At 45.4% G+C, this 15,059-nt stretch overlaps 1 protein-coding gene across 1 annotated transcript in view; it reads left to right on the top strand.

Moving 5' to 3' along the window:
* The window catches only part of LOC144174439 (cytochrome P450 2A5-like), a 44,856-nt gene that overhangs the window by 17,551 nt on the left and 12,246 nt on the right, over window positions 1-15,059 (top strand). The window contains exons 3-5 of the mRNA XM_077703155.1: window positions 3-127; window positions 3,883-3,989; window positions 4,852-5,156. Of these exons, the coding sequence (XP_077559281.1) occupies window positions 3-127; window positions 3,883-3,989; window positions 4,852-5,156 (537 nt within the window). The remainder of the gene's footprint in view (window positions 1-2; window positions 128-3,882; window positions 3,990-4,851; window positions 5,157-15,059) is intronic.

Here is a 15,059-nt window from a genome sequence, read left to right on the forward strand (position 1 = left end):
AGGATCAAAACAGGCTCAACGGACATGGTGATATTAAACGACTTTGAATCAATCAAGAAGTTCCTCACCAAAGAAGAGGTTTTATACCGCCCACAAAACTGGCTGTTCGGAGGAGAGGAATACGGAGGTACGTGCGGACGCGTATTTATGCTACATTTTTTGTGACGCAGTCTCTCCGTGTATCCACAGTTTACAGATACCATTGCACTAGTGTTGAGCACAGTTTTTTTTAGTACGTTAAAAAGTGTCTTAAGGTATACAAGCACCTTTAAAAAGGCGTTTTCCACATCATTTTTTCAATATTTTGAGAGCTTCGAAACATTCAAGAAGGCTGTGCACTAAGAATCGTTTTCTTACCTTAGTTATAAAGTTATAGCCAGCTGTCTAACAGTTGCTTAACGGCTGTGAAACTTAAACTAAAGTTGCGCAGTGACAGAAACTGATAACTCAGCGAATATCATCGGCGTATATTGAACTTTTTCCAGTATGTTTTAGTCTGGTACGTAAACGATTATTCAAAGACAATTTGTAAGGCTTCCTTTTTCTACACATTGGTTTAAATTTCCGTAAGGGGGGATGTATGACGCCGCAAGCTTATTGGTTGTTTACTTTGCGCGCTTTACGCTCATGCTAACAACTGTGAACATTACTGGGTTCGTGATTCTATAGGTATTATTGTTAGTATAACAATAATAAAATGGGACATTTAATCAAATGTCCAAGCTAAGCAGAAAGGCAACTGTAGCGAAAGATTCGTGGCAATAGACCGAAGTCCATGTGGGCTTAATGTATCGGCCAGTGCTGCAAAGCTTGGGAACTTGGTGAATGATTGTGAATGCAGCTGCGAGAACCTTTACTGCGAGGTAATAAGATTATAGGTATGGAGACACTAGGATCTGTTTCTGCACAACTGTCCGTGATTCCCCAGGACGTCCACGTGAGTCTGCCCATCCTTCTTTTGGCAATGTCCACTTCAACGATGGTAACAGAAGCGCAGCAGATTGTTTGAGAAAAGCAGGCTTCGAACCTGGCCACCACACAGCCGTAGCATGTTGTACAAGCGACAAGTACCACGTGAAGAAGGCCAAACGTCAATCAATGGGTGAGGCAAAACCTCTCCCCAAGAAACTACGGGCGGCAAGAAAAACCAAAAGAGAGCTCGGGGCAGCTAAGGAGGGCTCTAGCTAAGACCTGGTGGATTTTAACCTTGCACGGCGTGACGATCTTGTTTGTGCAGGGATTGAAAAACGTTATTCTAGTTTTTCTCAAAACTTGATTTTTTGCACTTTCTTGTGCGCAAACGGTGGTAACTTCCAATTGAATAAATCTTTATTAACTAAACTTTGCGCACATCGCTTAATACTAGCCCTTAAAATCAATTGAGAGAAATGAAAACTGATGGTACGTTTTGAAGCAATCATTACTTGTTTTTAGCACTACAGACAATAATGACCAATTTTATGCTTTCTTTGGTATTTTTACTATAACTTGATTCCCACCTATGGGATAGCAATGATCATAATTAGTTGCAGAGCCTAATTTGCTGGCTACCTCAGTGTCAAATGGTTGGAAATTCCTGCACTCCATTCGCTAGTCATGAATGTTGCCGTAACAGCTAAGTTTGAGCAATTCATTGCCAATAACAAACCTGAATATAATATTTTTTCTTATTTTTCTTATGAATATCATGTACGACGGTTCTTTACGACATCAATGTGAAACAAAAAATAAACGGTCAAATTTTTATTTATTTTTTAATGCGGTGACATACTTCAACAACACAAGATATTAGAACTGCGGCATCTCCAACTCTCTTTTGGCGTCTCGTAATGACAATCTGAGAAGAGATCATAACTGTTCATAAATTTCTATAATCGGCAATACCAGCTTTAAATGGTAATTTATTGTTCGCTCTTAGTTTATCTGCATTGCCCGGCTGTCATCTATAGGTGTCAGGCATAGATTTTATTCACCGACCACAGTTTACTACTTTATTTTTTATGCATATATTCTTTGCTCAATTTTGTGTTTTGATTCGTTATCACTTTTTCACACATATCACATAGCTACATATTTGATATATATGCGTGTAACATGCACTCCAATATAACCTATAGCACACAGCAACGGACTAGAGGGTGGCCTGAAGGCTGCCATCATATAGATCTACCATATGTTACTGCTACCTATAAAACCCTGCCACACTGTTTTCAGTCCTTCAACAAACAATGCGAACAGCCAGAAATCCCATTTTTTGCTCTCTGGATTAGATTTCCTAAGACTGCAATCTTCAGAAATCAACCAATCTGTAATAACAACGAAAATGTGAGCTGCCCACCATAAATCTAGCTAACGCTCTTGTCACATTAATAATATTAGTCTGTATTGTGGTATATATATTATTTTGAAAACCTTAGAAGGCCACGAAACTTCCCAGTACAAAAATGCATATTACAACACACATTTCCGTCCACGCAAGGATTCTTCCATGTTAAGTGTTTTTAAATTAAAACAAAACGACACTGACTCAGAGCATTTAGCGCCTTACACTGCCACATTTTTTTTTCTGATGATGTATTTAAGTTTATCTAATATTTTGAAACTGGGAAATACTGGTGTAAAATGCGAAAAATATTCTTTAGTAACGAGAGATTGAGAAAGCTATACTTTTTTATAACCGATTATTTTCGCAAAGCACTAACCCACCTCATGAACAAAAAATTTATCCAGCTGCATTTTGTAATAGTGGTCTCCAAAGTAGATTTTTCTCCCTTCATGTAAAACTCGGTTGAAGTAGTAAAACTTCCGAAACTTTTACCGAGCTCAAAATTTTGAGGAAGTAGCCCTGCAAATATTCAATTGTGTGCGCTATTCTATACAACGACTTTCGTCAGATATTGCTTCGGTGTAAAACGTTGGTATTCTGAAGAGGCGTGTCATTTGACTTGCACCCTTCGGGGCAATAAAGAAGATTGCACTTCTGGCACTTTCCGAGTTTTCCTCAAAACGGGTGAACACGTAGTTTAAATTCAGGTCACGGCGGTAATGCAGTATCGATCACTACAAAGCTCTCCTCAGATGAAGTGTGCCCGCAAGGAATTTCTAGACATTGATAAAACCGACTTCGCGCACACAGCACCCCGGAAGCTGCACACACACGCACCTTGTAGTGCTACACACGAAGAACCTACAATTGAAACGTGTGCTTCCCGACAAAAGTTTGAGATGCGAACTACTGTCGGCATTTCACCGGCGACAATACAGAAGACAGCATGTGCTACTTCTTCGAGAGAGAAAAAACCCGAGCCGCATTTTGATCTCGAGCTTGAGATTTCCTATTTATAAACATATCTTGCTGCGCGCGGCTCAAAAATATTCCAGCCATCTACTTCCACGTTAAACAAAGGGTTTGTTTTAGTTCTGTACGTCTGTGGGGAACTCCTTTAACAAGATCTTTCTTCTGCGCAGTAACTTCATGATTATATTTTTATTATTTTTCCTAAATACGCGTACCATAATCCAGTTTTTTTGGTTTGTTTTTTGGACTGACGTGTTTGAAAGCACGAATTCAAAGTTATTTAAACAAACGCGAACACTTTTCAACTCCCCCTCGCATTGCAGTCTGCTTGTTCATTTTTTAAATATCCCCACTCGACAGGTCCGTTCTGGATTAAGTCGACGAAAACGGTGACTAAAATCAATCAATATCAATAAAGAAAAAATTAAAATGAACCTCTTGAATACAATAAACCTGCGCACCCGCACAAAACTGCGAAATGGAGGTCTACCCAAGCTTTTGTATCACTGAAAGGCAACCGTGAATACAACAATTAGTGAAAATACAATTTTAGTTTCCCGAGCCCTGGTATTCTTTCCGACCAGGTGTCGTGACGATGAACGGCGAAGCATGGACGGACAACCGACGGTTCTGCCTACAGGTGTTGCGGGACCTCGGCTTCGGAAAGACCTCGATGGAGGAACACGTGAAGGTGACTGCTACGAGCTTTTAAAGGCAATTTTTCTGGGCTACCTACACGCGAAACGTTTGGTCGGTCGGTCGGTCGGTCGGTCGGTCGGTCGGTCGGTCGGTCGGTCGGTCAGTCGGTCGGTCGGTCGGTTCAAAAGCACGGCAAAACAACAGGTAAAACGATGCTTCATAACGAAGTTATACATCGACAAGACCATTCCTAAATACCAAAACTGCTGCCATGGGTTAGAAATGTCGACATTAGTCAGTGCAAAGGAAACCTCACGCTTTATTTGAGGCGAATGTAAGTACAGGTCCACGCTGAAGTAAACGGAGCACAGGAGCGGTGGTCGAATTCCACGGAAAGGAAACATTTGGCGTATTCGAGAAAAATACTACTACATAACCAAGAATACCTGTTCATTTATTGAGGGATACACTTCGAAGTGCTTTTTCCTATAGTAAATGAACAAAACTACCATGACCCTGTGTCAAAGAGAGGTGAGGTAAAAGCGCGCTGTCCCAACAGATGGCGCACGAGCGGTGCGAACGCGGGAAAATTGAATTGAATTGAGCAAACATTATTTGCATTCACGATAAGAGGACCAAAAGGGGAGAAGAAGAATATGAGGAGTTGTAGGAGGAGATCGGAAATTAATTTACCTAGAAGAGCTGGCACAAGACTGTCGTCTTTCGATGACATTCACAGCAATCGAGGCTTATACGCGAGCATTTTTTGTTTTATTTTTGCATTCTGTGATCTTCCGTCGAAAGAGTCAGTAATAACTTGGGGACATTTAGGCCTGCTTTGTTCTCAGTGGTCTTTTAAGGCAAAAACTGAAGTTTGCATTAAAACCTGACTTCTTTTTCGGCCTATCACGCAGGAGGAGTGCCAGTGCCTGGTGGAGAAGATTGGCGAAACCAAAGGCGGCCCCGTCGCCGTCCAGGACTACATATTTCCCAGTACCTCCAACAACATCGCCGCCCTCGTCTACGGCAGCCGCTATCCGTTCGAGCACCCGCGTCGCCGCTACCTCGACGAGCTACTCAGCGAGCTCTTCAAGGCCATTCGTGCTGGAACCCTTGTGGAATTCTTGCCACCGTTCGTCCGAAAAATTGTCAGCAAGCTGCCTTCCACACGCCGGACCGTCATTTTATCCAAGCTCAAGGAGTTCCACGAATACACAAAGTAAGCACTGTCGGAGAGATTATTATAGGTAAGAGTGTTATAAAGACTAGACTATGCCTTCCAATATGTCATTTAAACCAAAATTTGATATTTGAATCACAATCGCTATTTCTCCCTTTTTAACTAAAAATTGACGAAAATGACCTGGAGCCGACCGAGGTGACAAGCAGCTGGTATGCTGTGGTACAAATACAGGAGATGGAGTCACTACAAAATAAAAATGGCAATATACTTTTCACCCTGAGCTTCGAATATTGTCTGTGGAGGTTCGAAACATCGTCACTCCACCGAGGTAAATGTAACTGGTAGCGAAGCTTCCATAGAAGCTCATACGTTCAGAAAATCGCGGCTCTTAAGCTGCTCAGAGAGTCCCGCTATATAGCTCCCGCAGGGAGCTAAGAGTTGCGCGACCCTTTCCACGCACCGCCGTGATGACGTCACTCCGGTTATCCATGCCGGGCAGAGAAGCCCCAACTACGGCTGCACCGCCGCCACCGACGCGGGCGGCGCCGCGCCCCGCCCACGATCAGCAGCAGCAGCGTGAGCGACATCGCAGGAATCCAGTGTAGCCGCCGTATAGCCGCCGTAAGGCGCCGCCGTAAGGCACCGCCGACCGAAGCGTCCTCACCGCGCGTCGGCCGCCGTCGGAAGCGTGGCGGCGAGGCTCCTACACTCGCGACGGGCGGCTTTCCCGCAGCAATCCGGAAAATATGGCGGGCGGTCGCGCAACTCTTAGCTCCCTGCGGGAGCTATATAGAGGAACTCTAGCTGCTCATGGGGTTTAGCACCGTCTGTGTGAGAAGGGAACACTTCCGGCGGAACAAAAAATAAACCGGACGTGACGCAAGATCCGGTCAAAAAGTGACGTCATTTTGGTGGCATTAGTGCGAAAATTTTATTTCAAAATAGCTTTAGCAGGCCTGTGATCGCTGAGGGCTCATGTCATTGCCATCTGGCGCAAGTTGGCGAGCCCTTGGCGTGTGCTTCAAGTCAACGCTAGTTTAACTAGTACAGACTCGTGACTAGAGAAACGTACTTAAGCATACTGTCGTATGATTTGCCTCGGTTTTGATAAAAACATCTTGCATTTTCTCTGAAACTTTATTCTGTATTCATTACTTCCACTGCTGTATAAAAGCAATCAGTTGTTTATTTTGATAGCAGTGGATGGAAAACATACCCCCCCCCCCCCCCCCCTGACCGGACTTTCTTTTCTGCCTTGGGATACAGAGCACAAAATGACACTTGACCACTGTCCCCGGTCCCCCTTTCATATAAAAAACGTGCCCACTCCTTACCCCGATACATATTTCTACCAACGCCACTGCTGGGTTGTTTAACTGCGTCGCACATACGCAGCTTGCATGCGCGCCTTAAGATAGATCAAGGTTATGTAATGCTTGCTCGGTTTGTGTGCTTCAGTTCTGAGAAGAAATAACGCATAGTCACGCTATAATCAAGACATTTGAACTTTATTCCAGGATAAACATAAAACTTTACCACAGTGTACAAAATCAGTACGTATATAAATAAGTATAAAAAGTTCGTGGGCTGTACATGCATTATGATTTTTTTACGCGCCGAAAAATTGATTTCACCCGTAACACATAGCATTATGAGCAATGAAAGGCTCAACAGCAGAACTGCTTCCAGACAAGAGAAAAGAACTAGGCACGGCATCTTGATGAAGAAAACCGGGCCGCAGGAATGCCGATTCACGAAGTGCAGCGAGCACATCGCAGCTGTCCCAGCGTCTTATCAAGTAGACATGGGTTTGTACAGAACTTCATCCAGGATTCACCCCTGCAAATTCCTGGTTGCATTATTTAGACAAGTGTCGCAACAGATAAGTAAAAAGAGAAAAAAATGGATCAACGCAAAAGAAAGCGACGGCAGTAAGTAAAAACACATATAGCAGGAAAGATCTGGCAGCAGCGCAGCACGGAGCAGCACGACACAGTACTGTGATGAAAATATTGCTTGCGCATACAAGTGCGGGAAGCAGCGATCACTATAAGCGTTGTAATGCAAAAGAGAAGGCACTGAGATAGACAATGCGAATCGTTTGAATTCGAGTGGCGCACAATATTTGCGCTATTTGAATACGCTGAGAAGTCCTAGAGTAATTGACACCACTTGCTCTGAGCAAACCTTGAGGTGAAATCAAGAGATAACTGTGATACAACAAAGATTTAGAGCCATTTTTTTTCGAGGCACCACCACGTCCCCTTACACAACCCCCCGTGCACTTATTAACAGTGCTATAGTTTCGCGTTACGTGTGGAAATGAGAGGAAAATGGTGCAGCGAAACCCCAGGCGTACGGGAGTTGCTGTTGCAACCTTGTACAGCACATCGTTTCCGTAGGTACCGAGGAAAGCGCTCCGCCCCAACCGTTGGCAGCATCGTCCCGTAAGACACCATGCCCGCCGGGCACGGTACTAAACGTGTTAACCCACGATACAAGGCACCTCACAACTCCACGCACCCAAAGAATTAACTGCGCACCAAATTAAGAAGAAAAAACGAATGCAAATGCGCCCCATCAAAACGTGTGAGGGGCGTTTCCTAGCAGACGAACTTTAGGCGCGCCTTTCCGAACGCTACAAGGACTGCATCACAGAGCGATGACATGTGCAATTCTTCAGAGGGCGCTACAAAAAGGTCTGACAACGAACAACATTTTCATAAATTCTTTGCACACTGTGACTAAAAAATAAATGTGACTAAGGAATAAATAAGGTGCGTGAAATATAAATATTATTTTATCGTTGAACAAAAGTTGTTTTTTTGTTATTAGTGTTTGTTCCCTCCTCACCTAGCCGCGCTTCATTCGCCACTCCCATAACCCCCTTATTTTGATGTCGCTGGCGATAGGTTCTGAACCGCTTTTCGCCCGAAGCTTCGTTACCATTTATAGTTACCTTGACTCCACCACAGAGCATAAATTCGACAGAAGCAGGTGGGGTCTGCATACCTCAACTGTACATAGCGAAGGAAAGGCTTCACGCGATGAGAATGTCTACGCCCTTACCCATGCCTTTGAAAAATTAGCAGTGGCTTAGCTCGGCTATGTCAGGATATACGTAGCGTGAGCTAAGGTTCAGCTGGGTATTCTTAGCTTACCTGGTTGTGTAGGATTAGCTGATTATCATGCTTACTGCTGCTAAAGTGATTTCCAATCCAATCCAATCCAGTTCCAGTCCAGTTCAATCCAATTCAATTCAATCCAGTCCAGTCCGGCCCAGCCCAGTCCAGTCCAGCCACTGCTCCTCGAGCATGCGCAGCAGAGCTCTCCAGGAGCTACGCGAAACGGCTATCCAGCGGCTCCGGCGCAGCGTCAGACTTGGCTACTGCGCAACGGAGGCGCACAGCTGGGGAACCGCCGGCGCCAGTGCGTCGGCCGTGGCTATGACGTCCCTCCTCTGTAATGCGCAGACCGGCGCTTGTGGCAGACCCAATTCTTTACACACCCGTACTCCAATGTGATTGGATTCCAATCCAATCTCATACAACCCAATCCAATCCAATCCAATGCTTCTCGCGCTTGCGCAGCATGACCCTTCAAGGTCCACGCGAAACTGCTCAACCTCGGCCTGTGTGGCTTACGCTACGAAACCAGGATGTTCGATTACTAGTGCAACCTGAATTTTAGAGGCGGTGTTTTGGTGTCAAAGGGCATGCACGCAAAACTATACCTAAATATGCAAGGTCAGGATCCCCACTGCCCCATATCTGCAAGACATTACTAAAAAGACATGCGTTCACCCGCACAGTTGTGTTTTAAAAACGCTGCGAAATGTCGCAGTGTCGCGCATTTTGTGTCGTGCACTCATTTGACATCGCAGCCCAAAACGTGGTTGGGCTGCGAAGTCAAATGAGTGCATGACACAGAATACGATTGACCAAGCGGGTGCAAGTATAAGCGGCTGCAAGAAAAATCACTGTGATTTTGTAATTTGTGATTTGCGTACTTTTAAATTGATTAGCTCCATAAAACTTGGAAGTACTTTAGTGTTATCCTAGCCAGCAAACGTGGGGATGTCAATTCCCCAGTTAATTGTGATGCGGTTGGAAGGGCCTTGGAGCAGTGGCTTCACGTTATTGAAGGGAAAGAGTTACTAGGCTATAGGTTGGGTGAAGCGGGCACCCTACTGCGCACCCGGCTGCTAGCGTTCGAAACACGCGTGATGACTCTAACTACGGTGGCCCTGCAGATTGTCTTCGTCTCATATATACACTTTCTTCTTCTATGCTATTCGCTTCCCTATATTTTCCTGCACCCCCCCCCTCTCTCTCTTCCGCCCTGCCTTGTATGGAGCTGTACCTTGTGAATGGGTGCAATTGGTTCCGAAGTGCATCCTTTCCTTCCCACTTTCTTTTGAACGAATCAACAACAACAACGATAAGCGTCCACAGCAGTGCCTGTTGCGTGCTTTATTCCCATTGGGGACGTGTTTCATAACACTCGAAAATGTTCAACTGTAACGTAAGGGAACGAAGGACACTCGAGAGATACACGGGCACAGTGCTGACCAACAACTGAAATTTACTGAAGCCTGAACGCTTGTCCCAGTATTTGCAGTATGCCCGAATATTCAGCCAGGAATTAATAGTAAGAAATGTCAGCTTTGCTATTATCTGCTCGAATACAAATACAATAAATTGTTTTGAATGTTAGCGTATTTGAAATGTTTCCTTTCTTTACTGTGAAGCTACATAACCTTACAAAAATACAGGCTCCACCGTTTGCACACCCTCTTTAATAAATCTAAATCTATAGAAACTTTCTCTTAGCATCAGACAAGGTCACACAACCACTTGAAGAGATGGGTGGTATTTGTTGACCCATCATGGCTTTTTCGCGTTTGGACGTTTGTTTTCTTCATTGGGGACTAGAAATGAGGGCAGAAAATCCCGCGAAGAGCATGTTACATTGTTCTTTCACTGGTTCGGGCAGTGTCAGATAAAGGCATGGCCTGCGGCGTGCCATTTGTTAGCGGAAAAAATAACTTCTGGGCCAGAACTGGTTATCGCTAAAGGCCTGAACTGCACATTTTTTTGTTTCAACAAAGAAAGTATGGCTTTTTTTGTTTTGTGCGGTGGACTAGGGAACGGATAACTTCTTAGAATTGCTCATTTCTATCCCTCCCTCCTTGTCTCTTTTCTTTCATTTCTTTTCTTTTTTTAAGGTTGTCAACTGCAGTGCTCTTAATTACGCAAAAACATTTTCATGTCAGTACGTCTTTACTTTCTCTACACGTATGTATGTCCGAATTGTTGCCTGTATTACTGTCTGTATTCGTGTTATGCGTGTACTATTGTTTTGCCCCATTCCCTTATGTAATACCCCGCAAGGGGCCTTTATAGGCACAATAAATGATGATGGTACGAAACAGGTTTGATTGATTTATTCTGTGGTTTAACGCACCGACGCTGCACGGGCGATGAGGCGCGCCGTAGTGGAAGGCTCCGGATTAATTTTGACCACTTGGGGACCTTTACCGTGCGCCGAAATCTCAAACACACGGGCGTTTTCACTTTTCGGCTCCATCAGAAAAGTGGGCGCTATGGCTACAGGCGCCCCTATTCATTTATTTAGCCTTTGCAACATTCACTCCCGGCTACCACAACTTTGTACTAACCCGCATCACAGCAAAAAAAAAAAAACGGTCTGGGCACACATTCTTTCCCCATTCTTATTACTCAGATCGATCTTGCGTATCATCTCTGCGCCCCAACGCCTAACTTGCACTGGCCTACATCTCCATATTTATCGGACGTGTGTAGAATTCGTCATGCGTGCGGAAAACGATAGCCTCCGCAAGTAACGATATGTATATGCCCCTCATATTTGTATAAGGCCCCCTTACCTGGGCCGTTCATCGCGTACGGACATCACGTACGAATTCGTGGTTCCTTCTGTCACTTTTACTCGTGTTTGCTTTATGCTAACGTTCCAGTGTTGCCAGCCTACCATGCGTTTCATGCCGCATAAACTCCACCTAAGACATTTTATGGGAGGAATAACGGTGTACAAAGCGATGTAACCCGTTTTCGTCGTCCGTAAACAAATTTTACGACGTGCGGCTGCTCAGACAACTCCATAACAGCGGAGAGCTTTATCGCAGCCGTTAGCATAAATACATGCAGTCTCAGTTTTCATACCACATAAATGAAACAGTTTACTCCGAAGCCGTTCGAGCATTCTCGCCTAATTTGGCGAAACCTGCTGAAATTGGGCTAACAGCTGTCTCCTACGATAAACATATATAATAAATCCTGGCGCGTGTCGTTGCCCTAATTAACTCGGGAGTATACTGCATGGCAACCTTTGGTTTGTCGCATTGGTTGCGACAGTGCCTCGCCAATGCGCTTGTAAACAATATAGAAACGACCTTCGACATTTTATTCATCGTATATGGGGTTTAACGCGCCGACGCTACAAAGGCGATGGGGCGCACCGTAGTCGAGGCCTCAAGGTTAATTTTGACCACATGAGGATCTTTATCGTGCGCGGAAACCTCGTACACACGGGCGTTTTCGTTTTTCGCCTCCATGGGAAAAGCGGCCGGCTTGATCGAGAATCGAACCCGCGTCCTTGAGCTCAGCAGCATAAAGCCTTAGCCACTGAGTCACCACGGCGGGTAACCTCCTCCATTTGCCTTATATCTGGTTATTATACCCTAATACCCTAATAGGAACTATACCTACCCTAATAGAAACTAAAACTCAGCTTCGCTGGTCATCCCTGTCATCAACGAATCAGCGTAACCATATTTTTGTTCCGGACACACACAGAGAGAAGACGAAAAGACCGGAGGAAAACGAAAAAGCTAGAAGCCTGACAGACGCTAATTCCTGAGATTTCATCGTGAAAACCGGCGCGGAAAAAGACGTTGACGAAAGCGTAAATACACAGGACGACGACGATGACTGAGAGATCAGTCATGCACGGCTTTTCACATGCGTATAGAGCATAATGAGCAAAAAAATGCACAGAATTCCCCACAGAGTAAAACACTGAATACTGAAATACCATATCATGGCAGCACCATACACCAGACATCATTTCAGAGGTGGGGACGGGGGCCTGGAAGAATAAAACATGATAAGAAGCAAAAGTAAGGGAGCAAGTAAGTGAGGGAATAAACTTCAAGCGATAGCAAGCGCAAACTTGGGCGCTTTCCCGTACCAAGAAATCAGAGGGAAAAAGAAAAATAAAATATCTAAAACCAAAAAATTTCAAAGTGGACCAGCATACTATGTTTTTCTTTCTCAGTGTTTCTTTTCGTCTTTTTCTCTTCTTGTACATTGTAAAACGCCTGATCCTTCTGGTAAGGGCTGACGGCGCAAACGCACAAGGTTATTTGGTGCATCGCACACGAAAGCATAATGATTTTCGCTAGCCTGCATTTCTCGGCGCTTCCACAAGGCCCTAAAGTTCAAACGTTTCTAGGTGGCTGGGGTGCGACCCCTCGGCCCTTCCCCCTGTCAATACCAAACAATTATGGTAAAAATGAAAATGGAGGATACTCACACTAATGCGTAAGTCTTCAAGGCAGCGAGCGAGAGAGACAGAGAAAAAAATTACACCATCTTCCCGTAGGGGAACCCTGAGTAGTATGCGAAGCAGCCATGGGGTCGACTGAAGCTCCCATTAGTTTTCAGTTCGTCCTTTCCGTTGACGTTCAGCTTCGCGTGCCTTCGTTGTATCAGTTGCTTCTTGACGTAGTTTTAATGAGTGAAGGACATAAGGCGCGTTCGTACCACATGCTCCCGTCTCGGTTTGTAGCGCAGTGGGAAGAGCGCCACGTACCTCCCGTTGCGGCCACAGAGTCGTGGGATCAAAACCGGGCGCCGCCTATTTCTTTTTATAGTGGACTGCGCTGACGTCAGCGCAAACACTGACGGGCTGTAGAGACGCACATGCGCAGTAGAGTGCGGATGGCGGACAACGAGGGAGGGAGGGACACAGCCCCGAGCATGAAATGCTTCGCATCTAAAACATCTTTAATTTCGAGCTTAGTGGCGAAGCTGTACGCAATCTTCACGGCCATCGCGAATGTTTTAGTCCCCGATTGCAGTCGATTTGCTCCTTCTGCGCTGCCGCAACGAGCTTTACTCCCTCTTTGTTGCAAACGTATGAGCGTCCTTCCTCATTTTTGGAAGTGGCAATCATTGGACATCCCCTTGGACGGCCGTATGCTATGCCTTTCTCGTTCCAAGCAAGTGTTGCCACGATTACGGCGAACACTGGAGTCTTTTTTTTTTTTTGCAAGCCTTGGCTAATCTCCTAAAGTCGGTATGCTTGGCTTGACAAACAATGCCCCAAGGACGCTAGGCCGTCGTCGCGAGGCGCGCACACGTGAGTGCTCGGCGTTTTCGTGGTTTTTTAACTCTCGGGCTGTCGCCGCAATCTTTCCCAATCTCCCTAAGTGAGTATGATTGGCTTGAAAAACTCGCGCAGGGGACGCTCGGCGGTCGTCGCGAGCGCACGCACCCACGAACGTTCGGCATTTTTTTAGGTTTTGCAAACTCCCGGGCGGTCGCCGCGAAGCCCGCACACACGTTTGCGCGCACGGCAATTTCTTGGTATTTTTAACTACGCACACGAAAAATTACGATTTGCTAAACAGCTTAACTGCTAAAAACGACATTTAGTTACGTACGTTAAATAAAATATGTGGCAGAAGAAAAAGGAGAACAGTATGTTGCCAACGCTTGCCCACAGACGTGCGATTCGAGAGGTCAAATGAACTGAACGTCTTCTTGATAAAGTAATGTTTTAAGATTTTCTGGCCTTGCTATGCGGACATCCATGAGAGACCAACTTCATTCAAAATTCTGTGAACTTCCCATTTTACATGTGGTGAAGTTTGACTTCACCTCCACCTACTTCACCTTCGATTGCCTCCTCACTTACAATGGCGTCTATAAAACAACAAAGCGCCCTCTGAGCGAAATTGCGGATAACGTAAAATTCATTGCTCCTCGTACGAAAGTTTAAGTAGTAAGTGCGGGCATCTCGTATTAGACGGCGTTTTGAGAACACGGGGCTTTTTCGTAGGTACAGAACTCCAGTACTGCTGTTCTGTAGTCCACTAGCAACAGATTTCAGTTCCCAAACGATGCGTTCGGTATTAATTTCCCCAACGTGAGCTGTGTATTTTACATTTTGGCAAGTACACTTCTTCCTAGTACAACAAAATAAATTAGGATATCAGAACGGTCCGCATGCGTCAGTTATGACAAAACCATGTTGTAAAGAGTGGCATCCGTGGTGCCTGAGAAACGTGAATATAGACAGCGCACACAGTATAGTGGTCGACCAGCAAGCACGGTGTTTCCAGCCGGGGACTAGCCCTAGAAGCGTGACACACTAATGCACCACTGCGCATGTGCAAGATAGAGCTTCCCTGGATTGTCGGTAAGCAGCTATGCTAGGATCAAATGACACGCGCACCAGGTTTTTCGAAGTCATGAACTTAGCATTGCGCGCTTTATGCTGTGGGTGGAGCAGCGTGTTGCGCGTCCAAAGCCGTTAATAACAACGTTCTGCCATGGTGCAGAGCACTTTAGGGCCGGGCCTTCTCATCGTAGCTCTCTCGCTGGACCGAAGTAGAGCCGGCGTTCCGTCGTAGCGCCTGTCGTCGCGGCGTAACCCAGAGGCTTCGAAAGCCAAGCAGTTTACGAAACTGGTGAACCGCTGGCGCTTGTCATACATTTCCCCGCCGTTTGGCGCAAAGAAAACTATAGGTACCTTTGGGGCAAAATATGCGTAATTAACCGGCAGCCCCCGCATTCATCTAGTTAGGAAAGCTCGTTGGGTTGGTTTTTACGATAGCAAGCAAAAAAAAAAGTGGCAGTGAAACGCCGCCACGTACGGGACGAAAAGCAAACA

This window comes from Haemaphysalis longicornis, unplaced genomic scaffold (assembly GCF_048455015.1).
Source record: "Haemaphysalis longicornis isolate Haplotype H1 unplaced genomic scaffold, Haemaphysalis longicornis Haplotype H1 scaffold_3, whole genome shotgun sequence".
NCBI lineage: Eukaryota > Metazoa > Arthropoda > Arachnida > Ixodida > Ixodidae > Haemaphysalis > Haemaphysalis longicornis.